Source organism: Bactrocera neohumeralis, chromosome 4 (assembly GCF_024586455.1).
Source record: "Bactrocera neohumeralis isolate Rockhampton chromosome 4, APGP_CSIRO_Bneo_wtdbg2-racon-allhic-juicebox.fasta_v2, whole genome shotgun sequence".
In the NCBI taxonomy this organism is placed as follows: Eukaryota; Metazoa; Arthropoda; class Insecta; order Diptera; family Tephritidae; genus Bactrocera; species Bactrocera neohumeralis.
Genome location: NC_065921.1, coordinates 16,445,066 through 16,472,462, shown reverse-complemented (window position 1 = coordinate 16,472,462; position 27,397 = coordinate 16,445,066). Strand labels below are relative to the sequence as shown.

General features: G+C 35.0%; 2 protein-coding genes across 2 annotated transcripts in view; both read right to left on the bottom strand.

Moving 5' to 3' along the window:
• Window positions 1-27,397, bottom strand: part of LOC126754401 (uncharacterized) — a 110,268-nt gene that overhangs the window by 66,806 nt on the left and 16,065 nt on the right. The gene's annotated exons all lie outside the window — the stretch shown is intronic.
• On the bottom strand, window positions 13,261-16,639 carry LOC126756276 (uncharacterized). Its single transcript, XM_050469225.1, has 6 exons — window positions 16,371-16,639; window positions 16,005-16,305; window positions 15,736-15,939; window positions 14,418-14,877; window positions 14,162-14,355; window positions 13,261-14,091 (listed from the first exon to the last, which is right to left on the bottom strand). Exons 2-6 carry the CDS (start codon window positions 16,251-16,253, stop codon window positions 13,417-13,419), a joined length of 1,782 nt encoding a protein of 593 aa, XP_050325182.1. The 5' UTR covers window positions 16,254-16,305; window positions 16,371-16,639; the 3' UTR covers window positions 13,261-13,416.

The window sequence follows — 27,397 nt, the reverse complement described above, 5'->3', positions numbered from 1 at the left end:
CACTTCTACTGGGTGCCAGGCCACAAAGCATCGAGGACAATGAAATAGTGGACGAAATTGCCAAGAATGGTGTACGGCTAACACCCGGAAACGTGATCAACGTTGGGGAACGATCTGGACAGAAGCATGATAAAGGAAATCAAAACCCTATGGAACTGGAAGAGGTATTGATAGTGAAGTCACAGAGTCGGTTGGAATTCACGTCAAGCGCAGGCATTCTAAAAGATGACTACTCCTCATGAACCTAGTAACTGAATCGCAAAGGACCAAAACTGGTCTGCACATGGCTCATTGGCCTACCAGCCTAACCTAACTTAACCTAACCTACTTCCAAGGAGGTTCCCTTGGATACCATTTTGTTATTCAAACAATAATTTCCAAGGAAGTTTGCTTTTTCAGGAACCGACCTAATAGTGATGTTATTCTGTTGTGTTTTGTGCATTTAGGCCTTCAAGAGTCACTATATGCTATGTTCTGAAGCTACCTATGACTACTTATTCGTAGTACATTAATAAGAACTATAGTAAGAAGCTTACGCTTGGTAGAGTTAAGAATAATAATTGGAAGTGCTTTATGAGCGCAGAATGAGTGAAATACTTCTTAAAGTTGATTTGTATATTCTTCTTAATTTGTGCGTGTCACTTCTTTCTTTGTTTGGAAAGTGAAAGCGGAACTCCCTGTTATAATCTGCTGACACTCTTTTCTCATCATTGTGTTCTTACTAAGATTCGATCTTCGACTTTTATTTGCTTTCTTTGCCATTTCGTACGTTCCTCATTAATATAATTTCACTTTAGTTATCACTTCATAACAAAACATTGCTGTGGAATGTGATAATATATGCAAAAAATAACAACAAAAAGAAATCATCAAAACAAAAGAAAGATGGTCACACCACAGAAAACAAAAAAGGCGCTAAAATGTGAATGATTTGAAACAAAGTAAAACAAGTAAGGAAGGGCTAAGTTCGGGTGTGAACATTTTATACTCTCGCATGGTAAAGTGATAATCGAGATTTCATTATCCGTCATTTACATATTTTTCAAATACCGTATTTGTGTAAAGTTTTATTCCGCTATCATCATTGGTTCCTAATGTTTATACTCGTATTATACAAAGAAGGCATCAGATGGAATTCAAAATAGCTTTATATTGGAAGAAGGCGTGGTTGTGAACCGATTTCAGCCATATTTCGTACATGTCATCAGGGTGTTAAGAAAACATTATATACCGAATTTCATTGAAATCGGTCTAGTAGCTCCTGAGATATGCTTCTTGGTCCATAAGTGATTTTTAAAAAAAGCCTGGGGGCAGCTTCCTTCTGCCACTTCTTCCGTAAAATTTAGTGTTTCTGACGTTTTTTGTTAGTCGGTTAACGCACTTTTAGTGATTTTGAACATAACCTTTGTATGGGAGGTGGGCGTGGTTATTATCCGATTTCTTCCATTTTTGAACTGTATATGGAAATACCTGAAGAAAACGACTGTGTAGAGTTTGGTTGACATAGCTATAATAGTTTCTGCGATATGTACAAAAAACTTAGTAGGGGGCAGGGCCACGCCCACTTTTCCAAAAAAATTACTTACAAATATGTCCCTCCCTAATCCTTTGTGCCAAATTTCACTTTAATATCTTTTTTATGGCTTAGTTATGACACTTTATAGGTTTTCGGTTTCCGCCATTGCCCATCTTCGAACTTAACCTTCTTATGGAGCCAAGGAATACGTGTACCAAGTTTCATCATGATATCTCAATTTTTACTCAAGTTACAGCTTGCACGGACGGACGGACAGACGGACGGACGGACGGACAGACGGACGGACAGACGGACGGACAGACAGACATCCGGATTTCGACTCTACTCGTCGCCCTGATCACTTTGGTATATATAAACTCTTTTAGTTTTAGGACTTACAAACAACCGTTATGTGAAAAAAACTATAATACTCTCGTTAGCAACATTGTTGCGAGAGTATAATAACTGCCTTACAGAAAAAAAGTGAAAAAATATGAAAAAGAATTAAGATGGACTTAAAAAAATTTAAAAACTTTGGACAAAATGCTAAAAGGAAAGCAAAATTAAATTTAAGCACAAGTGAAAAAATGACTGTCTTTTCTGTAACGCCAGCTCTGCAAGCTCTTTTTAAGAACTCTTCAATACAAAAAAATCTTCACACTCTTTCTTTGTGGCCTCAAAGACAGTTAAGTTTCAAAACGATTATAATATGAACCGTTGTAAATACAGACAAAGATCAATTAAATTAATGAACAACGAGCAGTACTCGCTTGAGCTGTCTCGGAGTGATGGATGGCCGCGTCGAAGTCGCAGCTCGCGCCAAAGACTGACTGGTTTTAACGTCAAGCGATCGCAGCTCCGAGCAACAAAGCGGAGATCATCCACCAGACTGCAGTTTTAAAGTCATTACAAGCATTGTTGTTGCTGTTGTTGTAGTTTAGCGTTTTAATAACTTTGTGCTGCTCGTTAATAAATAAATATGTTTTTACTTGCGAAGTATTTAATCCGAAGCTGCAACAATTCTTTACAGCTAGCAACTGCAGTTAATCGTTGTTATGTGGCACATGGCACATGGAGTTCTTGTGAGTTGTTGTAGTCAGTAAATGTGTATTGTTTGTGGTTTTTCTGTGCGCTTTATTGCTGTCATTTAGCATATCATCGAAGCAACAACAAACACATATGTATGTGATATATATGCATATATTTCTTTAGCGTTTTCAAGTTCACTAACATTTTATCAGCATTTTTGTTTTGTTGCTTTCTTGATTTGCTTGGCGGTTCGCACTTCTTAATTGTGGAGGCGTTGAAGCTGACGCTTTTATATTTTAAGTTTTTGGTTCTTTTTCCACGTAGTATGTATATTTCTGGTTATGAAGACATATTTATTATGTGCCTTATAAGTTCGTGAAAGTTCCTTTACAAAACTGTTAAGCCATATAAGAAAAGGTCACTTGAGGACACATTTTTAACTCACAAAAATCAGTCTAGATATTACAATGGCAGCTGACAGATTTCATTAGAAAGAAATAACATTTATTTTTAAGATCTAACGCTATTCAAACCGGTTAGCTATCTCACTACAGGGTGGGATTTGCTTTCACCGAAATCTCAAACCAGCAAGACTTGCAGACAAAAAAAGAGAGATGTGTGAATACGAAGAGCTTGACAAGCTGACCGACAGCGGTAATGCTCGAAAATGCTACGAAAAGATGTGGTGGCCAACAGAAAGTTTCAACACCGGAGCATACTCTAGTGACTGATGCACAGAGTATACTCCTACAGCTAGCTGAATAGCAGTGAACGTACCACCCGAGGAGTCGCGAACGCGATTCCCCAATCGATAACGATGGAGCAGACGTTCCATTGCCCGACCATGAAGAAGTTCGAATAGCAATTATCCGCCTGAAGAACAACAAAGCGGCGGAGGCCGATGGATTGCCGGCCGAGCTATTCAAATATGGTGGCGAAGAATTGGTAAGGAGCATCAGCTTCATTGTAGAATATGATCGGACCACAAAAAGGAAGACCCCACAATCTGCGTCTACTATAGTGGGATAACTCACCTCAACATCGCATATAAGCTTCTATCGAGCTTACTGTGTGAAAGATTAAAGCACACTGTCAACAAAACGATTATAAGGTCCAATCAGTGTGGCTTTAGGTCTGGAAAATAAACAACTGTCCAGATATACACCATGCCGCAAATTTTGGAAAATACCTTTGAAAAGAGGATCGACACATACCACCTCTTCCTCGATTTTAAAGCTGCTTTTTGCAGCACGAAAAGGTGAGTTTATGCCGCTATGTCTGAATTGGTATCCCCGCAAAGCTAATACGACTGTGTAAGCTGAAAAGCTCCGTCAGGACCGGGAAGGGCTTCTCCGAGCCACTTCGTTGGAAAGACCAGGTGGAGAAGGACCTGGTTTCTCTTGGAATCACCAATTGACGCGCTGTTGTTAATTCGGCTATAACCGCTTAAGCGGTGTCTACGCCAGTAAAGAAGACGTCCTTCTCTCAACATCCGGGTCAACGGACTGAAAAACTACAAAGTTTGTTCAATTCACCAATTGAAATTGATCATTGAGAGAGCTTTTTAGGTGCTACGTATGTAAATATTGCTCTTTTTTCATTCCGTGTCGAATTTGATCAGACGGTATATCGAACCCCACTCATCTTCATGAACTATGAAATCCCAAAACGTGATTTCAAAAAAGTGTTCAATAATTCCTGCTAAAAGTATAAGCTATGCGGGTTTGATTGAAATTTTTGAAAACATTTTTTCAACTTTTAGGGTTAAAAAATAAGTTCGTTAGCAAGAATCAAGAACTCTTTCCAAATTATAACTATCTATATTCAATAAATAAAATACAAAATGATATATTTTCTTTGTACATTTCTCTGTCTATTTCTATACCTTATCATCAGCGCAATAATATAACGGTCAGCAAATTTTATTGCTCTTTAATTGGTGCGGGTCTCCTTCACTGATCGCTAGCAATGAAGACGATCTGCGCAAATTGAAATCAAATAACGTCAATTTGCATAATAAATTGAAATTAATTAGTCATAGAATTTGCAAGCTCAATTATTTTTTTTTACCACCTGCAGATTTTTTATAACGAAGAAAGTGAAATAGTAGAAGCTTTTAGAAAACTTTATAGAAATATATATAAATAAATATGCATGAAAAGAACCAAATACCAATAGTTGTATGGCAGAGTGAGTAATTTCACTTTTAAAAGGTTTGCCAGAAATATTATGTATGAAAATCAATCGGAAGAAAAACGAAGAAACATACAAAGAGTATAGGCAGAAAAGCACTGCGAAGACAATATGCAAATCGAAAGCGTGAAACTTTTACTTCAGTTTCAGTATTATGTATATCACTAAAAATCATCTGAAATTTGCAAGAGTGATATTATAAAAAAAATCATTTCCAGATTAAACAATAAAACAATAAAAAATTAGTTCTAAAACTAAAAAGCTTTTCGTTTTTAACTCGTTTTAAATGTTTTAAATTCAATAATCAATTGTCTCTACAACAATTTCTATTTCATTGATTTCCCATACAATTACGCACATTTCTACGTTTTCAATTTTTTTTATTTTTGCTTTTCACCACAAATTAAAGCGGCTTAACTTCAATTGCCGCCAAAACAACGCTACAAAATAGAAAATTTCATTTTCGAAAATTAGTTGCTGTTTTATTTTATCTTCTGTTGTTGTTGTTTTTTGTTTGTAATTTCTTATGATTTTTTTGTAGTTTCTCATGGTTTCTTAATTTCTAAGGTGCAGTGCGTTGTCGTTGTCGCTGCTTTATTTTTTTGTTGTTGTCGATTGCTGTCAGTGTCTATTATTTCCCATCTCTGTACGTCGCACTGCGAGTTTGTTGATTTATTTTTGGACACCAATACCCACAACCTGCACAGAAAGCAAAAATAACAAAAACACCAAAAAGAACCATAAAACCAAAAAAATAACAACAAGACCAAAAAATAACATAAAGACCAAAAGAAATAACAAACCCATGAAAAAGCATAAAAAGAGTTGAAGCAAAGAATAAAAGCCAAGTTAACAGCTAGGAGGCAATGCAGAGCGATAAAAATAAAGAATTTCGCAAAGACGCAGTATATTGACAAATCTCGCTCGGTACAGCGGCAGAAATGCTCATTATACATTATGATGGAAAGCACATGGTACACTTTATGTGAAAATGCAAATTTCCAATTCGAAAAAAATTTTTCAAATTTTTTTTGGTTGGAATGTTTTGTTTTTTAAATTTATATTTTTAATATTTTTAAAAGTTTTGTCGAAAATATTTCAAAAGTTTCTTAGTTAAAATATTTTTTTTTAATTTTTTTTAAATAATTTAAACAGTTTTTCAAGAACACATATTTTTAATACGAAAACAATTTTTTAATTTTTTTTTTAAGTTTTGTACATAAGCGTAAAATATTTTTTTAACTATACTTTTATTTTTTTTTCAAAAGGAAGTTTTTCATTACAAGTTTCTATATTTTTTCAATGTTTTTTTAACTTAAATTTTCTTCAAAGTTTTTTTTTTCTTACATGATAGTACACTTTATGTGAAAATGCAAGTTTTTTTTGCTTAAAATATTTTGTTTTAAATATTTTTTTGTTTTTAAAATTAAAAAAAAAAAAATTTCTTTCAAATTTTTATCCGTTTTTCAAATTTTTTTATTATCTTATAAGTTTTATCAAAAACACACATTTTCAATACGAACACAATTTGTTAGTTCGTTTCATTTAAAATATTTTTTTTTTCAAAAACGAGATTTTCACTAAAACACATTTTAAAATTTTTTTTCGAATTTTTTTTCCAAAGTTTTTTATTTTACGTAATGAAAAATGATATACTTTATCTGAAAAATAAGTTTGGTGATTAGAATATTTTATTTTTAAACATTTTTTTAAATATTTTTAAAAGTTTTTTCAATAACACACACTTTTCAATATTTTTTTTGCTTAAAATATTTTTTTTAACATTTTTTTGTTTAATATATTTTCTAAAAATATACATTTTCAATACGAACACAATTTTGAAATTTTTTTTCGAATTTTTTTTTTTTTTATTTATATATATTTATATTATAGTTTTCATTATTTTGTTTCAGAAAGGACATTTTTCAATACAAACACAAGTTAATATTTTTTTTCGAATTTTTAATTTTTAGAATTTTTTATTCATTGTTTTTTTTTTGCTGAATTTTTTTTCGAAAATATTGTTTTTGCAAATCAGTATAAATACACATTTTAATATGTATGTACATATTTATTATTGCGATCAAAATTTAATGTTAAAGAAAATATATGAAATGTGGTTGTATTTCTCTTCAATATCTTTCACATTGTATGTACATATATGCATATAGCACTTGTTCGCTATCGGATTCTCTAGATTTTATATACTTTTATGACTCGATCATTCATTTCTTTAGTGTAAAATGCGATTTGTACAGGTATCTTGAAAACTACTAACAGTATAGAATTTGGAGCTGAATATGGTATGTTTGTATATACATACATATGACGGGTTTTGTAGCTTGCTGGAATACACTGATCTATAAGATCTTTCATGAGCGGTATAAGCAACAAAATCTCCAACCCTGAAAATTCAATCTGCTGTCTATAAAAGGATGATATAAAAATACTATACATTCAGTTGCTGAATATTTGATACGACGTTCCTTAAAGTCTAGTTCTATTTAAGACAATTGTCAGTTTTCAAAATTCGAGTACAGACCATGTCAATGCAAAATCAGACTGTAGACATAAAACAATTTAATGTTCACCCTTGATTAAAATAATACTTTTTGCAAATGGATACCTTAAATACTTCCCTGTCATTGTTAATTTTATAAATTCCTTATACAGCAAGAATACATACAACACAATTAAGCACATAGAGAAGTTCTGATATCTCCAAAACAACAAATCTTTTCTATTTCCACCAAAGCTTTAAAACTTCTGAGTGTTCTTTCAATACACATCTGTCTTTGATAAGAACTGAAGTCTAATCCAACATTCATTGAAAAGTTTGGAACAGAAATTGCTATTGAAAAGGGCCATGAAACACCAAGCCATTCATAGTACGAAAACCAGGAAATTACTTCTGTAACACTACTCAACCAATCTGTAGAAAAAATTTTAAATTGTTGTGCTAAGAGCTCTGAGGGACATTTGAGGTATACTGTTTACGAATTGGAGTTCTAAAATTTTCCATCACGTACTTTGTGACTTTAGTAAATGGTGTTGGTTTGACCCCCACACCCTTGACTACAAGACAAAAAATTCTAGGAAAATTTTATTATCATTTGCGGTTTTAGCAAACCAAATTTAGCAAGAAAAAGCCGCTAGCCTCACATTCGCAAAGTGACTGCAAACTAGTGCAATTAAAATCTGTCATTTGGTGTTGAAAAACCCTGAAGAAATAATATTTTTTCACGCTAATTTGAGTATATTTTATCAAAATACTGAAAACATAACTTTATAAAATCACACTCTAGACACATTCCACTTCAAAACAGCTTTCAGATCCGAAATTTTATGTTTTGCTTAATGCGCCAAAATGTAGGCAACATTTATTGATTAAAATGACATTTACACTAAATAGAACTCAGCGAAATTTTGTAAGCTGATAACGAAAGATTTGATCAGTTAATTTTCACATATGCATATATGACTATGTATAGCTTTATATATACCGTATACAATGTAATTAATGGCACCGATTTCGTAGAGTAATTTGATTAATAGAGTATTAAGTCTGCACTTTAGTGACACAACCGAACAAAAACATTGCATTTATAATATTTTTTCAGTATTTGCACGCACTCACATGTTTGTATATATTTACCGTGGTGTATATATATATGTATGTGGTTAAAGCATAGCTAAATATAAGCGTAAAGCATGTCAGCCTAGACAACACCGCTAATGCAATTAGAAGTCAACGCTCGTGTACGTCATTAACCTGCGACAGATAGGCATTCTTACAAAAAAAAGCAAAAAAGCTAAAAGCGAACGCATGACAAAAACACGCACGGAAATGTGACAGCGGCAGAACAAGCGAGCTAGTACATACTAATGGCAATACGTAAGCACCGACCTATGTACAAATGTACAAGCGATTTTGCTTAACAATTTTACACGAGCGCTGTTACATACATTATTTACTAGCTGAATGATGCGCGCACTTTTCCAATACTTTTTAGGCAATTTCGCTCGAGATGCTTAGCTCCACACACACACGCACTCGCGTTTACACGATCACTGTGAGCTCTTACAGGTAGTTAGCATCACTAAAAGTGACTTTTTTTTTAACACAAAACACTTTTTAGATCGATTGAGCAGCTTGGCAAACACTAAGCTCGAATTTGAAATTCATTAAGAATATGCACTTTCGTTCGAAAAAAATTGCCTGCACGAGCCCCGACGTTTTTGAAAATTGCTTATGGCCTTCGCATTTAGCACTGAACTCACGCGCTCCGTCATTAGCCAACACTGGATAGTCGCAAACGCGTTGGATGCTTTCTAAGTGGCATTTCTCTCAGCTGAGATGGGCGCTGTGTGGAGCGTTTGGCGTTGAGATCGCACCAAAATTGGCTCAGCAACAATGTGGCGAGCTGGGAGCTTTGGTCATTTGTTGTATATTGATTTCTCTCCCGTTTGGCTTTGACGCTCGCGCTCAGCATACTCAACGGCAGATTTATTTAATGTCAGGGTTGCCAGTTAATGTTTATAAAATTTGCATGTGATTTTGTGAACATTGTTTGGGATATAGAAAAAATTTTGTGTTTGCATTATGAACAGAATATTTTAAATCTAATTTATATTTTTAATTAATTAACATTTTTTTTGTAAATTACAATAAATTTAATTATATTTTTGAAGGCGAATTTTTGGATCAAAGAGTATCCTTTAGGTTATTACTGTCTCGGACTGACGAATGGAACGACTTGGCGTATTTTACGTCGAGATATTAAATTGAACGCAAACAAGGCTCTTGAAAAGTTTCAAGAAGATCCGACATTTTTGAACCCAATTTTGTTCAGCGATGAGGCCCTTTTCTGGCTCAATGATTATTTAAACAAACAAAATTGCCACATTTAAGGCGAAGAGCAACGTGAAGAGACGCAAAAGCTGTTATTTCATCCAAAAAAAAAACAACGGTTTGGTGTGGTTTGCGGGCCGGTACAATTATCGCTCAATATTTAAAAAAAGATGCCCGTGAGAACGTAACCGCCAATGGTGACCGTTATCGCGCAATGGTGCCTGAAATTGAAGCTCGTGATCTCGGCGACATTTGATTTCAACAAGACAGCGCCACTTCGCACACATCGCATCAATCAATGGATCCATTTAGAGAACTCTTCGGTGGTAAGATAATTTCACTTTTTGAGCAGGTCGATTGGCCACCAAGATCGTTTGATGTCACACCGTTAGACTTTTTTCTATGGGGATATGTAAAATTTAAAGTCTCCTTCCGCTTGGATTCAGGCCTTGGGGCAAATCATCACGCAAGTCATTCGCCAATTCTCAGTCGTAATGCTGGATCATCTAAGATGGACTATCTGATGGACTATCGTAGCCGAGACCAACATTTGAAACAGATAATCTTCAAAAACTAATTACCAAAGAATGTTCTTTCGAATGATAGTAAACATTTCCCATTTTATTTGAGATATTTTCTTTAAAAAGCTAGGGAACCTCGAAATGGATCACTCTTCCGATTAGAAGGTAAAAGTGCAGTCCATGTCGGGCTCAATTACTTATCTATCTATCTTAAGACCCTTAAATCTTGCCACCTCGTTTTGTCATCGATGAAACTACTTATCTTCGTTATGATTTCTAGAAAGACATTGAAGGTATGGTACTTGACGGGTTCCAAGAGTTCTATGTCGTTTTTGTGATAGCTCACGCACAGAGGAAGTGTACGACCGTATCCTTATTCATTTATCACATATTCTCCAAATCGCCAATGCTGCTTTATGGTGGCTGAAAGTCTGTATTTACATTTCCTGGACCTATTTAATAAGTACTTCGTTCATTTCTTGTCACATTTTTGCCATATCTGCTTGTTTTTTGTTGAAAATTTTCTTCTTTTGGGAGATATTTGTTTAAATTGTGTATTGAACCCCGCTTGACTGTATCAGGTATGATAAATTTGCCTTCGATTCGTTCAGGATACTGAATTTTCCAACTCGTCTACTTTTGCGTTGCCCAAAAATGTTCCAGTGTGTAAGGTTCCCAAATTATGGACATGTAGAGTTGACCTGACAGTGAGCTGAAAGTCTTTCTACATTTATTGACTATGCTGGAATCTAAGGCAAAAACAAAGCTATTTAGCAATGTCGACCATGAGAACCAAAATACACATGCCGTCAACTTCTTAAATTTTTGTTATCTAGAAGTTCATTTTAGAATCCAAAACAAAAAAATAACTTCTGCAAAATTAGTCAAAGAGATTTTTTTTGTAGAGTTAGAGAAAAGTTTTGAACAATAAATTACCCCACAGGTGATTTCATAAGCGGAAGTGGTTTACTGACATAACACAAGAAATTCTTTACTATTAAAAGTGAGAAAAAATTCTGAAATTTCCAATAATAAAAAATCCCGAATTCCTGCGAAGTTGACAACCCTGCTTGCTGCTAAAATGCTAAATGAATTTATTCTAGAGAGCGTGAGAGTCGCTAACAGCGTTATGCTACGAGCGAGTGCCAATAAACTAAAGCTTTATCGCCGAGTTGCTTATCAAGCGCATGCCACGCTTTTGTTTACAGCAATATTTAATGTTGCTGATATTGATAAGATATGTAAACAATTTTGTTTTGTATATACATACATATGTATGTATGTATGTGGGTAATTATTGTGGAGTCCAATGTTGAAGGTATAAAGATGAGAATGCTTATATAGTTTAAGGCAAATATTGGCATACAAACTTTGTGTAATCGAACTGGAAAGATCCATGTTGAAAGAGTAAATATTTTCGATTATAGTATTTATATAATACAGAAAATATTTGTAAATGGATCGATGTACTTTGTCTTAATCACAACACCTAAAGAGACGAGGTTATTGAAAGCAGTAATTCCCTTAACAAAAGAAGAATTGATTTCAAAATTGTGCTCAACTTAGAGAAGAAAAATCATCTCGAACACCGAGTTGCTAGAACACCATTAGAAAGGTAAGTTTGCTATCGAGTAGGCTTCCCAATAAATTCGACCAAGAAGAGTCTCTGCAAACTCCTTCGACTAATTTTTATTTCTGATTAATGATAAATTTTTTTTGCGATAAATTCGACCAGTAGGAATGTATGACAAGCTTCTAGGGCTCCTTACGCTTATATGATATTTTTATACCCTATACAGGATATGTAATATTAAGCATGCTATGAAGTTTGTAACACCCAAGCAGAAACTTCGGACAATCTATTAAATATGTATGTATGTATATTAAAGATAGGCATAATGAGTTGAATCGATTTGACCACGTCTATCTGTCTGTATATACCGGAAGTAGTTTCTCAGTTTATGAGATATCGATCTAAACTTTTGCACACGTCCTTTCATCCTTAAGAAGCTGTTCATTTGTCGGAAGCGCTAATATTGGACCACTATAGCATATACTTGTCATCGACTGGTGGACCAAAATCCGGTTCTTGCTTGGAAAACCTTTGTAACCTTTATCTTCGGTGAGTTATTTTTACGAAAGTTGAAAATCGTTGCAGTCTCCGAAGAAATTAATCACATTGAACCACTATAGCATATAGCTGTCACACAAACTGACCGAACAAATCCAAGGCTTTGTGTGGAAAACTATTGTATTTGAAAATGGTATCTTAGCTTCAGTGCAGTCGAAGTAAAGTGTTTTCTTATTTATTGCCAAGTTAGACCGAGGACCTCCGAAAAATCAGAAAAGACATGGTTTTAAGCTGTTATACAAAGAAGAAATCGACTTCCGTCGGCATCAATTTGTGATAAGTTCTGGTTACAACCCCCGGCTTAACCGAGATCAACCTTTTAGACCAACTACCAAGTTACATACATATGTCCTGAAGAGTACAATACGGTCTTAATATCCTATTCTGGGTCCAACCAGAGCAATTCTTCGTAGGAACTAAAAAACTGGACAAATCTGTAATGAGAGAAATATATTTTCCAAGTTTTGTCCTCCTTAACAAGATCGCAAGATCTTAAACTGTTAAAAGAAAGCGACTCCTCTTTGTTCTACGACAGATCAGATCAAGAACTTTGTGTTTCTAATTAACTTTTCATAAAAAATTATCAGCCCAACAACTTTCTCTGGCTAACATGAAGACACATACAACAGTTTCAGTACAAATTTTGACATTTTATTATATTATACATACATTTTGAGTTTATGTATGTATGCTTTACTAACATTTTCAATTATAAGAACACAAATACAAATACTAAGCTAGTTTATTTTCATTTACTTTATCAGCAGCCTCGCACTTTGTTTGCGATTGAAGATTTCGCTCGCATTCCTTGTATGACACGCCCAAGCCGAAGCTGCTGCCCAAAATCGGTGGCCACATGCGTCGTATAAACAAAAGTGTAACGAGAAATCCGATGCCAAAACCGGCGCCACCTTTAATTAGACAGTCCGTCCAGCACTTACCCATGAGCTTGTCGAGCTTCTCCTCGGGGTAAGTATCAAACGAAACATGCGACTTTAAAGTGGCGGCCGTTTGCGAATTCGTAGCGTTGCTCGAGTCTGTGGTGTTGCGTTTATTTTGAGACATTTTATGTTGAAAAAATTTCAGTGAAATGTATTGAAGTTTAAAAAAATTATTATTACGGCTGATTTGATTGATTTGACGTCAAAAAATTTCAAATTACTGCTAAAGGCTGTTAATCAAATTTTTTTCTTAAGAAGTACGGCAAAGAAAGCAGCGGTGGCGGCGGCGGCGGCAGAGGTGGTAAAGGAATTGGATTTAATAATTCTATGTAGATCTTTAGACTCTCTAACCTAACGTAAGATATATCCTGCGGCAATACGATATGTAAAAAGTACGAACGTACGAATTGCCAGAAACTCGCACACGGCGGTGGATAGTCCAGCTTGAAGAGTAAGTACAGCTGTATGGCGGCGAGTAAGGCTTCACCGAGCGGCAAGTGGTAACGCACATCGCGCCAAGCCAAAATGAACCGATTGCTTCCCTGCGTTTTTCCCAACAAGACAAATATGCATGGATGCCACTCGTTGTAGCTGTCCGCCTCACTTTCGTTCTGCACAATACGCATGGATGCACGCTCTGATTCGGCGGTGCTGTAAGGTCGCGAGTTCTCGGTCGTGCTGTAACAGCTTTGCGGATGCATGATATCGTGCATCATGTGAAGGTACGTGAAATTTTGATCCTTATTAAAGGTTACCATTTTACTTCTGTACTGTTCAAAGAACTTCAGAAATTTTCCATCTTTTAAATGTACCGCCATATATGAGAAGATAAACGCATTGAAATGAGACAATTGCTTGTTATAGTATTCTATTTTGCCGGGGTACATTTGTTCGAAGTCGTAGCTCAACTGCAAAGTGCAAAGAGTACAAAAAATAATTAAATTGCTTTCAAAAATTAAGTAAGAAAAAGTCGTTTACCAATTTTCGGCCATTGTCGCCCTTGTAGGCTGCCCATTCGGTGAGGAATGCTTCGAGTTGCTGCGTGTCGCCTGCTTGTAGCTGTTCGAGCTGTTCTCTCCGATACATCCATTTGTCCTTCCATATGTCGATCGCATCCATGGCATTTCCACATTTGACGACGTCTTGCAGCCAAAGCTCTACGCGCTGCATGCCTGAAGGTAAGAATTTTGACAGTCAAAGTAGCCCTTTTATTTGTTTATTTATGTATATGTACCATTATCAAAGCGTTCTAAGCGATCTTCTTTTTTTGGACAATTTCGACCATCGGCAAATTGAAAGTACCCTCCGTACTCTAATGATTCTTTGTCCTCCTCACCTTGGCCGTCTAGTTTTGCATCATCGTGTTCATCATCGCATTCTGGATCTAATGCCTCTTTGTACTTCTCACCGTGGGCGTCTGGAAACGGACAATCGGGTCCTCCATCACATTTTATAAACCCTTGTGAATCTAACGATTTTTTGTCGTCCATACATTGGTCGTCTGATTTTGGACATTCGTCTGCAATGTCGCATTTTGCGAACTCGTTTGGATCTAACGCTTTTTCCTCCTGCCACCACTGGCGTTGTGGTATCGGTAAATTAAATATTTTAAATTGTTTACGACGAAGGTAATTGTAGTACCTTCTATGTAAGCGGCCACGACTTGTGCTGTTCTTATGCTTATACCAGTCGCGCTGTAAAAATATGGATCGAGTGTTTGGGTAATAAATTTGGACTGAAAATGCTGACACACAGTTTTTTGTTTTAATCTAAAGAGTAACGTTATGGGTTTCGGTCTCTGCGACTAAACAGCTCATACTAGACTCTGGCACATATTCCCTTATTACTATTTATACGGTTAGAGCAGTCTGCATCATCTCAAACTAAAGGAGAGTCCATTCAAGAACTATTTCATTCTGCGTGATATTTTGGAATATCTTTCTAAGTCGAGATAACTAGATTATACCTTAATTAGATATCGAAATCCACTAAATATAATAGAGTCTAGAAACGTGGAGCCGACTGCTGTGACGAGAGGGAGTTGTATGATCGGAATATTCCACGGCTCTCAGGCTTTTAAAGAAACTCTTGAGTTAAAGGTCAGAGGGTCAGGGTGTTCAAACCCAGAAGTAAAAAAATAAGGTTCAAAATTTGAAAATGGAAGTTTAAAATCGCCCAAATATTCATCATTTCTATATATAGATCTTTATAGATCTTAAATCTTTATACTAGATACGAGTATACCTTAAGCACTTTCTACACGAGCGCTCAAGAATTTTAAGGCATCGAGCATACCCGATGATGTGGACTTCGAAATCAAACTGTCTTCTATCAACAAGAACCAGAACCGCTAGATCCTAACTCTAAATGGAAAGTTCGACTTCACAATACAAAGATCCAATACGGGTTTTAAGATCACTTTCTTCTTTCTTTAAGGGATTCCTTGGATATCACGATTTGCGTCGTCTCTATCGTAATATTTAGTAATATGAAACAAGAAGCCTGCTATGATACCTCCTTACTTACACAGATTTTATCCATAATTGGCATACCTTTTTTTCTGTAGGAAAATGCCGCTTTATCTGTTTGGCCAGATCAGTAGCTACTTCCGTTTTCAAGAGTATCTTATTAACTCGAAAGTACTTAATTATGGCACCAGTAAGCTTTCGACGCTCAGTTTTCGTCAGAGCATTGCCATTCTCTTCATACGCTTTTTTACAATCAGCCAGACAAGTGGGTATTATAGTGGTCAAAAGCTTTCGGAATTGAAAAAGAAAAGTCGTTACTACTTAAGAACAAACAATTCATAAAACTCGCATACATATTTGGCACAATTTTTGGTATTTTCAGACTTATTCAAAGGGCGCTCATCGATATCTGAAAAGCCGTCATCGCGATCCGATTCCAGTGTGTTACGGTTCATGACGCCGCCATTATTTTTCAACTCCGGTGTTGTTGTTGTCACTTCTAATGGTGTTACATGCTCACATTCTGGTTTTGTTGTAATTTTTATTGGTGTTGCAGGCTCGCTTTTTGCGGACATCGTTGATTCCGTTCGTGGAGACTCCATTTCTTCTGCACTCAGTTATGTGAGTGTAATATGGCTGAGTTTACCGTGTATTCTAAGGAGTTTGCGAATATGAAGTTAAAACTCTTGATCTGCTTATAACAGTAAAAATAACAGTACCTTTACAGAGCCGAAAAAGGTACTCGCCTTTCTCTTTGTCGATTTAGAATAGATTCCTCTGTTTAATTTAATGGATCAATGACACTTCCTTATTTTCATTATAGTCCTTCTTTTTTAAACACATTTTTTTATTAACAGAACGATACATTTTTAAGAACACAGTTACTAAATTTAATAAGCAGAGTTCGATGGAATCACTTTGTCAAACACTTTTTCTACACAGCTAAATCACGATTGTTCAGCGAAACATTCTGTAATCAACTGACGCATGCGTTAGCGAACCGGCAAAATAGCAGAGACCCACAAAATAACAGAGCATATAGCGGTACACACATACATATGTATATATGTATGTAATTTATAAACATTTAGCTTAGATTCTAAGGCTTATATGACAAGAGAGCTTTGAGTATTTTGTAAACAATAAAACACTCTTTACTTGTCACTTCGTTTCTTGGTCTCTTGCGCTTGCTATGCAGAGAGTTATTGAGATGGCAATCCCGGAATAACATAGTTTTAAGGCAGAGTATAATTTTTGTTCGAATATATAATAGTATAAATTTCATAAAGAAAATGTAGTCCGAACGAAAAATAAAGATACTTATTACTGCTTGATTTATATTCTATTCTATATATTATATTCTATAGTAGAGTTACTGAGAAAATTGAGTAAAATTTGGAGAAATTTTCAATCTTATCAAACATGATGGTCAAAATAGTCGAGATAGGGATTCATGAGTCAAAATCCCCATGAAGTAATGAATAAAATATTAAACATAAAGCTTAGTATCCATAGCTTCTTCCACGGCCGCCATAGTGTAGCGTTTGTAGAATCTCTTTTCCAAATTCATAGACCTATTTTTATCAGACAACATTAAACTAGCACTGCTGTGTTTTTGCTATTGAAAAAAAAAAAAAAATTAAAACCCTTAAGTGAAAAAGCCCTGGTAAGCATCTAGCAAATATATGTATGTATGTATAGTTACTTTTAGAAAAGCAATATCAAAACGTTAAGAAAATTTCCTGTACAAAAAAAATATTTTCATAATTTCTTTCATACTACGAGCGTTTGAGATCTTTCATTTGTTGAGCCATAAAAGAAAGTAGAGAAAGATCTCGGTTTTCTCATAACAAATGCTTAGATGCAAGTTCTAACCTTAAAGCTGTAATTTATTGAAAGATACTTTTCACTTTTACAGTGATTTGGTGTCAGTTGTTTGGGTTTTGGGAGCCCATTTTTAGATGCTTTTTATAAATCAGAAAATAGCTAATAAGACGATCTATAAATGCCTCTACTAATAATCTATGCATATAGTAAATACTGAAATAAATCTTGTTCTGTATTAAGAAAAAGAGTTTCCGCCAAACAGCGAGTAAATTAAAATTTTGATTGTGAAAACCTTTGGTCGTTTGTACTTCATTCGGCCTTATTGTAGGTGAAATATAATATGTAAGTAGAGTGTCCACATAAATATTCCTATTTCTCATATTTTTCTCTATTATTTCCATACTTCTTTTAGTAAAAGTTGAAAAAATATGCTATAGCCAAGTTTGTCCAAGAGAATTAAGAAAATACATGCACTAACCTGTACAACATTACTATGAAAAAGGTTGAATCATAAACTGAATATGCAATAGTAAAGGGGGCTTCAATATAATAATAGAGTATGCTTGTAAAATGGTGAAGTAAACCCCTAGTAGAACTGTGAAAAATAGTTTGACTATGGTGAGAGCTCTATATACATATGTATGTAAATGAAAGATACATATAGCACTCTCGACGAATAATAGCTAAACTCTTCAACTATAAAACCAAAATAACTCGAAAAATATTTTCTTTGATATATGACAACAATCTCATCGAATTTGACCCGAACTGACCAAAAAAACACAACATTTTGCTTTCGAGGCAAAAATCTAAATGTCATCGTTTTATTCAATAATAATTTTATAACGTTTGCTATAATACACAGCTGGATTGTCAAAAGGAGCCAAACCTATCGAATATGATGGCTGAGCTATGACTCGTCTCATGTTTGGTCAGTTATAATCATGCCAGAATTTGATGGCGCATTATCAAGGTTAGATAAATATCCATCAAATTTCTGCTCGCAAATCCGGTTATTTGCGACGAATTATTTCATGTCGATGCCACGAAATGTCCAAGTAGTATTCTTTATTGACCGTTTGACCTTGTGGTATGAATTCCTGATTTATGACCGGCTTTGCGAGATTTTTTCGGTGTTGGCTCATTTGTGGCATGCCATGTACTACATCATGAGACAGTTTCTACGTCTTATTCATAAGCTCAAGTTTTTGCAAAAGATTCAGATCTTTTAGTACGAGTACCATACGTAATGATGAGACTCCCTCTCTCTGATGCCAACATAATGATGTCCAAGCAGTATTTCTTTAACTTTTTCGATATTATCTTCATTAACAGAGGCGGATGGACGACTCGCATGACGCAAGCTTTTAGATATTTCATGACCTTCATTGAATGCTTTGTTTCTCTCAAATACTTATGTTCTTGATAAAGTAGACTCCCCAAAACACCTCTGCATCATTTTCAATGATTCCGCAGCTGTGTTTGTAAGTTGCATAAACTCGTTGTGAAGTATTTTTTCCTTGGTTAAAATCGCCAGACAAAGCTTTCGCGTCATGAAAAGCTAGCTCTCACTAATTGACATATCGAGATCAAACTTCACAGTATTAAAAAGGCGGGATCAATATAGAAAGAAAATATTATCGATTCAGTTAAAAGGACCAGTCCGAGTCATATTTGATCAGATGTATGTGGCTCTTCAGGTGTTCGAACGTAAGGTTCTGATTTAGGTTTATGAGTAATTAAGTATTAGGGATCTAAAATTAAAATATATGCGGTCCAACTATAACTTATACAGCGGAACTAAGTATTTGTAATTGTCGAAGTATCTTTCGTAATTCAATTAAACCTTACTAAGGAGTTGGTACGTGTCGTGATAAAGGTTATAGGATAAAACGAGAGGAAATACATTGTTAGTAAGCTAAGTTTGAATGAATACCATCCATGTTGTAAACGATATTAAAACGAGCTAAAGAGAACTCGGATTGATGTAAGACTGAAGTTGACGCTTTAAGAAGAAATGCCTGGTAAATGATATGGGGCTCGATTAACATCACTAAGGTAATGAGTAAGGGAAGAATATTGTTTAGCCATAGTTTGAAGTATATTGCGCAATATTTATGTAATACTTGCTCCATGTATATATGTATGTATACACAAATGGCTGAAAGTCTAGGCTTGAACGTGATGAAAGAAAGAAAAATTTGATTTTCAGCTTAACTATTTTTATTAGACGTTATTCCATGTTTGTGTCAGAGTTTTGTGTTTCTGATACGTACATTGTTTATTCTTCCTCTTACGTCAGTGGGCAAACGGATCTGGTTACAACTTTTTTTTATCACATTGTTTGTAGTTAAGCTTGTGGCGATCAAGACATAGTAAACTATTACGGGTTATGTGTGTTCGGCTATATATGTATGTATTATATACAGAGAACAACGATGCGTCAAAAAATTTACAAAAAGCAACCAAAGCAACAACAACTTACAATTTTAGTAGACCAGCCAGCGGCATGGCGCTATTGTTGTCATAGCTTCTCCAATAAACGGCAGCTGCCAGTTACTGTTATCGACGCATAAAGCATTCTACTAAGGTATTCAAATTTTGTTGATATTCGGGGAGCATCACACAAATACATATACATATCTACGCGGTGTATTGTAGCACTTGACAGCAGTCAAGCTTGAAGTGTTGCAACAGTAGTGGCAGCAGCAGCAGCGGTGAATGCGACAACAGACAGCCTGGATAGGCTTTCATTCAGTTATTCATTCATTCAGCCATTCATTCACTGGTGGGCAATCACTGCAACAATGCTGTCACCCACTTCCCGATTACATAGCACCCTCACAAACACACGTAAAATATATGTACGTTCGTGCCACAGCCAACGTGGTTGCTTTACAAAGTTAGTGGCATGTCAACGCTGGTGTCATGTACTGTTATGCGTGGTAATCATAACTGACTTATGCAATATTCGTGCACACAGGCATACACACACACACACACAAACAAAGGAGTGTAGTCAAAATACGCATACACATGCAGATACTCTAAAATTGAGTGAGTGTGTAACGTGACAGTTTCTGATGCATCTCGTTGACATTTCGAGGATTGGGTAAGTGGGTAACAGGCATTGTATGTGCGAGAGAAGTATGTATGTATATATGTGTGGTATGCTTCCAAGCGTGTAAAAATGTATGAAAATATCTCCTCTGCTTGCACATTAAATGAAATGACATGTAAAAGCTATTAACATAAAGGCTCATAAAGACTTGCATTCATTCTGAAAAATCAAGGTATGCATGTGTGTGAGAATGTGCGCGTAAATCTGCATTTTATGACTTTATTACACGTAAACATTGTATTTAGTTGAAGATTTTTCGCAACAATAAATATTACAGCTGATATTGGTTATATAGCTTTTAAAAGTAGATTCATAGTTAGAAATAATCTTACATAATTTACAATGAAGAAATTCATAGTATACATTCAGGCGCATGCAAAATTGAAAATCAAATTTAATTTTCTTCAGATCAAGCAGCATACCTTTCCTAAAGATTTATTATGGGTTTGTATGGGAACATCATACTAAATTTGCTGAGGATCCCATATTCATTAAGTTCCTCATTATAGGTGACGAGACAAGGATTTATGAATATAACGTCGAAACTATCCAACAATCTAGCGAATGGCGGGGAAAATGTTAACCGAAAACGAAAAAAACACAAATTCGCTGAAGGCACTGATCCTCCAAGCCAAGGTTTTTAACAAATGTATGGAAAATTGGATTGCATGCTTACCTTGGCTCAGAAGCCTATTTTGAAGGCGATAAAAATGTGTTATGAAAAAATTTTTTGTGTCAGTCCGGGTCAAATTTGATCACATGGTATTTCATGCAATTGCGTATTTTTACTTAAAGAAAACAGAAGGGATTTATCGGGTGATCCCAATAGAGGTACTTCTTTCAATAGCCTTTTTTTGACAGATCACGCATGAATCGGGTCAAACTGTCAGGTTATTTCTGTTCAGTATTGTTTGGCATTTTATCATGGAGAGACTTACGCCTGAACAACGCTGAAAAATCGTTCAACTTTATTACAAAAATTCACTGTCTGTAAAGAATGTGTTTGGCGCGCTTTGCCCAACTTATGGTCAATATAATCGGCCTACTGTGTGTACTATTGGCAACACCATCACTCATTTTGAGACCCAACATTCATTACCGGTTCGTATTCGACCAAATAGACCACGTCCAGCACGCAGTGAAGTAAATATAGTAGTCGTAACTGAGAGTGTAGATGAAGACCGTGAAGAGTCGATGCGGCGCCGTTCACAGCAACTCGGACTGAAGTATGGAACGATTTGGTGCTTTTCACGTCAAGATCTTAAATTAAAGGCGTCCGAAGTACAGTTTGTGCAAGATATGAAGCCGCTTGACCTTCCCAAGTGACATCACTTCGCTCTATGAACTATTGAAAAGTTCCAAGAATATGCGATTTTTTAGAGTCAACTTTTGTTCAGCGATGAGGCCCATTTTTGAACCAGAAACCAACAGTTTGGTGTGGTTTGAGGGCCGTTAGAATCATCGGTCCATATTTCTTCAAAAATGTGGTTCGGTCGGTTGGCTATCCAACGTTTTATTTTCATATTATTCACAAACAACTTCATAAATATAAAGTAAATAAAGTAAAGTATAAGGGTAGATCATTAGTTTTATGATGTTAAACGATGATGGTGAGTGAGCTTTATACAATTTTTTTATTCTCTCTTTTTTATGATTATAAAAATACTTAGTGAATGTTTGAATATTATGTTATAATATTTATTATATTGTACTACATATTACATTTTTTTCAGTACTGGGTACCAAAGATTTTACGAATTACAAGCAAATAGCATTTTCTCGACTTACTTTTGCCGCCATTCTTTCGTTTGCCACTGAACGGGTTAAAGCATTTAAGATTCTTTATAAACAAGCGTTTATTTCTTCCCATATTTCTTATTGTTTTTGTTTTCACCCACACTTTAGAACGCAAAAATGTATTCTGATTACTTTAGCTTCATAAGCTGCTTTAAACTGACTTAAACAATTGTCTTGGGCTTTCGAAGCACTCTTTACAATAAAGTTTTAACATAGATATAGATCTTTGCAGCACTATGAACCAAAATTTGATAAGCCCGATGCACTAAATTATTATTCACCGTTTCTAACTGTAATCGTATAATATTTGCACAACACCTCGAGCTCAACCTTGCAAGCCGTTTCAAATCGGAAATGCGACTGTTTCGGCGGCGTTGAAAAATTGCGGCAAATGGGCCAGTTAAATGTGCAATTGTTTTATAATCGTTAAATCGTAAGAAAAGGAAATTATAAAGTATTGAAAAAAAGTTATAAAACACCTGCAAAATATGGCAGAGCCAACGACTTCGTTGCAAAAAAACAATTAATAATATACCTTTCAAATATTAAACACTTTAATAGTAAGAAAAAACTGAAATTTTACCATTTCCCTGCATACGATGAAAGCCAACGAAGATCGGTTGTGACAATATTTATATGCGAGTCACATAAATTGCACATTTGGCGTTCGAACGCTTGAGTCATTGCGACGCCACTTAATGGAGGCACACAAACACACTTTCGTGCGTAAGTATGGTATTTATTATATACGTGTATGTACAAAGTATATACTACAAGTACATATTAATAATAAGAAATAATTAATAAGTATGAATGTAATATCTTGGCACACGACGTGCTCATCACTTTATAAGTTCATTATTTAAAAAATCATATTTTATTAATGATAATTATCAGGTGGTTCGAGATATCGACTTCATTTCAAAAGATTTGCTGTTATTTGTTAAGCAAACATCTGTTAGATGAGGAAGATCATTATGTTATGTTATATCAGAGGTCATATTATACAAGCTGTTAAGGTATGTACTTCATTTCTGAATAAGACATTCTGTCTGAACCGGGTCTGTTCGAAAGATCTCCAATAGACTAAAAACGATAAGATTATGTTGCCAACGGATGGTATTATGATTGCTTTAAGATATGTATTTATATACTATCTATGACATTATTCTAACAACGGAAGGCTCAAACTCAGGGTCTATAAAGTTTGAGCAAGATGATGTGAGTAAGTTTCCTAAGTTGGTTCTTTCACATCTGAAGAAGTTTCCTTAGATTACGACCTTTTGATATATGTTTTGCACCTTAAGGTTTGTCCTTGAATAAAGCAGTCATAGCTGAGAGTGTACAATAAAAAATCATACAAGAACTGAAGCCGCTTGACCTTCCTAAGCAACATCGATACGCTCTATGGGATCTTGAAAAGATCCAAAGAGATCCGATGTTTTCGAGCCAAATTTTGTTCAGCGATGAGGCCCATTTCCGACACAATGGCTTCAAGAGCTGCAATTTCAAACAGAAAAAACAACTGTTTTGTGTGGTTTGTGGAGGGGTGGAATTATCAGTCCATATTTTTTCAAAAAATGATGCCGGTGAGAAGGTAACCGTCTATGGCGACGGTTATCTTGCCAAGATAAGCGACTATTTGTTGCCTGAAATTGAAGTTCGTGAACTCAGCGGCATTTGATTTAAACAAGACGGCATTAATTGAGAGAACAATTTGATGAGTAGATAATTTCACGTTTTAGGCGGTCTATATATTAGAGAATAGGTAAACTCTAAAGACCCGCTTCGACAATTACCAGTCGAAATGCTCTTACGAGTCATTGAAAATTGAACTCAATGGACTGACGATCTGAGACGCAGCTGCGGGCCACATTTGAAATAAATGCCAAATAATGTTCTTTCGAAATGTAACAAACATTCTCAATTAAATTTGAAGTTTCTGTGTTTTTTCGTTAAAAAAGTAGGATTTTCGAAATAGATTACCCTATATGTACCACAGCCTTTTAAAACTTCACTGGTCTTCATCATTTCTAACGCTCACCAGTCTATTTTTGTATGTCTAAATTTTCTCCATAAACTATCGTTGTGCTGTAGTAGTTAAAAATGTTCATAATCAGTTTCGAATAAATTTCAAAGATCGATCTTAATCAGATAATGGAAAACTCTTACACTTCTACCTCGAGAACGTGTCGCACAAAAATTTTCAGGCACTAAAAATGGCTTAGAATCTGGTGAATCTCTCTATTTGTTGAACAACAGCCACATACTACTAAACGGAGAAGAAATTTTAACCTATTATACATTAAAATATACTAACTTTTGTAATTACTATAGATGAATACATGAACTAGCCAAAACTTTGATTTTTGAAAAATCGCCGGCTCTCCAAAAAAACAACGGATCTCAGTATAGAAATTTACACTTCAGAGTGGGAAACTACTGTCACAAATCTTATTTAAGAAGGTCGTATAAAAGCCCATCGGTTTAGATGTTTCCGAAAAATTTTTCTCGACGCTGAAAACAGTTTTTCGAGCAAAACGCGCTCAAAGTATTGGGCGCTTATTACACTAGGTTGGAAAATTCTTACAAATGCGTTTATAATATCTCTGAACTTATTTGCCGAACGAACAACAAAATTTCGAGGAATATTCTGAAATAAATGTTTATTCGATATATGTACATATATACATCAAAAAATTCGAAATTCAATTTCTGAAATTCACAAGTGCAAATAACGTTTCGATACATAACACTAAAGAAAAACAATTCATTAAATATTGTTTAATAAAAAAATCACTTGTATAAATCAAGCAGCACTTCTTATCAGAAATTTTCATGAACTTGAACTTCAACAGTCAGAAATTTTGCTTTCGGTGGTTTGAAGACTCCACATATAGTACATACAATGTTAGTTTAGTAATCGATATAATTTATAAGTATGTACATAAGTACCACTTCTATTATGATTATTGCTTTCAAATGGCGTTGAGGTTATTGCCTGCTGCTGAAGATAAACACAATCACTTAAACAGCGGGGTTACAGACGCCCGGCTTATGCTGCACCCTCATATGTTCACATTTATACACATATGTATGTACGTATGTAAGAATATAAGAATTCTAGTAAGAGCAGCCAGACAAAATCAATAACGCGATAAATGCTCGCAAGCGGAACTATTATAACTACACCAACAACCACTTTTACAACAAGCGATATCTGCGAGTTCAATTTATGGCCGCTGAACCGGCAGCCTCCGCCACAGCCGCTCGTCCAACCGAACTGCACTAATGAGATTACAATTCACACGATATATTTACCAAGTATAAAATGTCACAAAACAATAAAAAAAACGAATCACTGATGAAACGTGCAACAAATGCACAAATGAAGGCAGAATAATAATTTTGGTCAAATAATCGCTACTTACTCGTAAAACTTCCAGAATTATGTATGTTTGTTAGTATGTATGAGTGTAATTCGTTCTATCACTGAGGCTTGCTTGCTGAGGAAGAATCTTTGGTGTTTATTTATTTGTTATAGGAACTTCCGTTTTCACTTAATTATATTCAATATACACACATGCACACACACTCACTTATTGGCACAATAATTTCACTTTAATATAAGTTTAAGTAGCACAGAAAGAAAGCAATTGAATTTGATGAAAATTTGGAAAAAATTTTAGTTGTCACAGCCGCAAAATTCACTTTACTTATGGCGGTGCAGCGGTCGGACGCAGCATCAATTTTGACATTTCGCCTTCTCAGTTGCTGTTTATGCGCTCTCTCTCCAGCTGCGCTCTTACTCTGCGGTAGAATACAGCGAGCGCTCTCATGCTGGCATTGAAATGGCAAATGCAATCAGCCCCCAGAAGTGTACGATTGTGTGTGTGTTGTGTGAGAACATAAATATTTATATTTTTGCTTTTATAGCCAATTAATTTTGCTGCTGTTGATAAGGCTCTGCTATGTTATGTTGCTAACAGCTGACAGAATATTTGTTATTTGGATGCTGTTAATGTGTTAACATATTGTAATAGATTTTAAGGAAGTGCTATGTTAACAGTTACTAAATGTAGTAACAGTCGCATTTACTATGTACGACTTAATATAAAAATTGTGGGGTAGTTGTACAGTAGAATCCCGCTAATCCGGATCAATTAAAACCGGCCCCTATCCGGAATATAAGGAAATCCGGATTACCAAAGACATATCAGAACTATGTTTTATGAAAAAATATTTATAAATTTCTGTTTGTTTATTATAACAAAACAAAATTAAACCAATAAAGCATAAAAGTGAATGTAGTGAATAATAAACATGTGATCTGGATTAGAGAATATGGATAGAGAATGTCGGTCCGGATTACAAGGGACATAATAGAAATTTTGAGTTTTTTAACCCTGTCCGGATTACAGTGGAATCCGGATTAGGCCATGTCCGGATTAGCGGGCCTCTACTGTATATGTATATTAAATTTATATATGTAAATTTTTTTATGATTTCAATGACTTGTGAGGAAATTTTCTTTTTTTCTTTTTCTTTGTGTGATGGATGAGGCATTATTCCCATATTACAAAAACAAAACACTTTGGCAGAGCTATCGTATTTCTGGTAAAAAGCCTTTTAAAGAAAGCAAATGATTTTTAAAAACATATAGAAAGGAAATAAATGTACTTTGTTGAAGTCAAAAAACAATTCGTGAACACTTTTTTTTTTGAAAAACATGTAAAGGGGTTTCCAATAGAAATGATGTAATTTCTTAGTGTCGTTTCGGTCATTTTTAATATGTCATGATCTCTAATTTTTTTCAGTGCATTCAGTAATGTTTTTAATTTCATCATGCAAGATATACGCAAGAACTACTCGACGTATTAAACCACAACCTGGCAGATTTTGAGAATGGATTCGGGCTTGCATTCATATAAAACTATTCTCACTCAAAAACTGAAGCCATTGGACCAACGTAGACATCGTGAAATTGCTGATTTTTATAAG

What these genes read in the sequence shown, in the direction of transcription:
- LOC126756276 (XM_050469225.1), bottom strand. Translation starts at nt 16,253, where the DNA reads ATGGAGTCTCCACGAACGGAATCAACGATGTCCGCAAAAAGCGAGCCT. An exon ending in ATTTTCCTACAGAAAAAAAG is followed by an intron (nt 14,878 to 15,735) that starts GTATGCCAATTA and finishes ATATTTTTACAG; the next exon opens with CGCGACTGGTATAAGCATAA. An exon ending in GCGACAATGGCCGAAAATTG is followed by an intron (nt 14,092 to 14,161) that starts GTAAACGACTTT and finishes TGCACTTTGCAG; the next exon opens with TTGAGCTACGACTTCGAACA.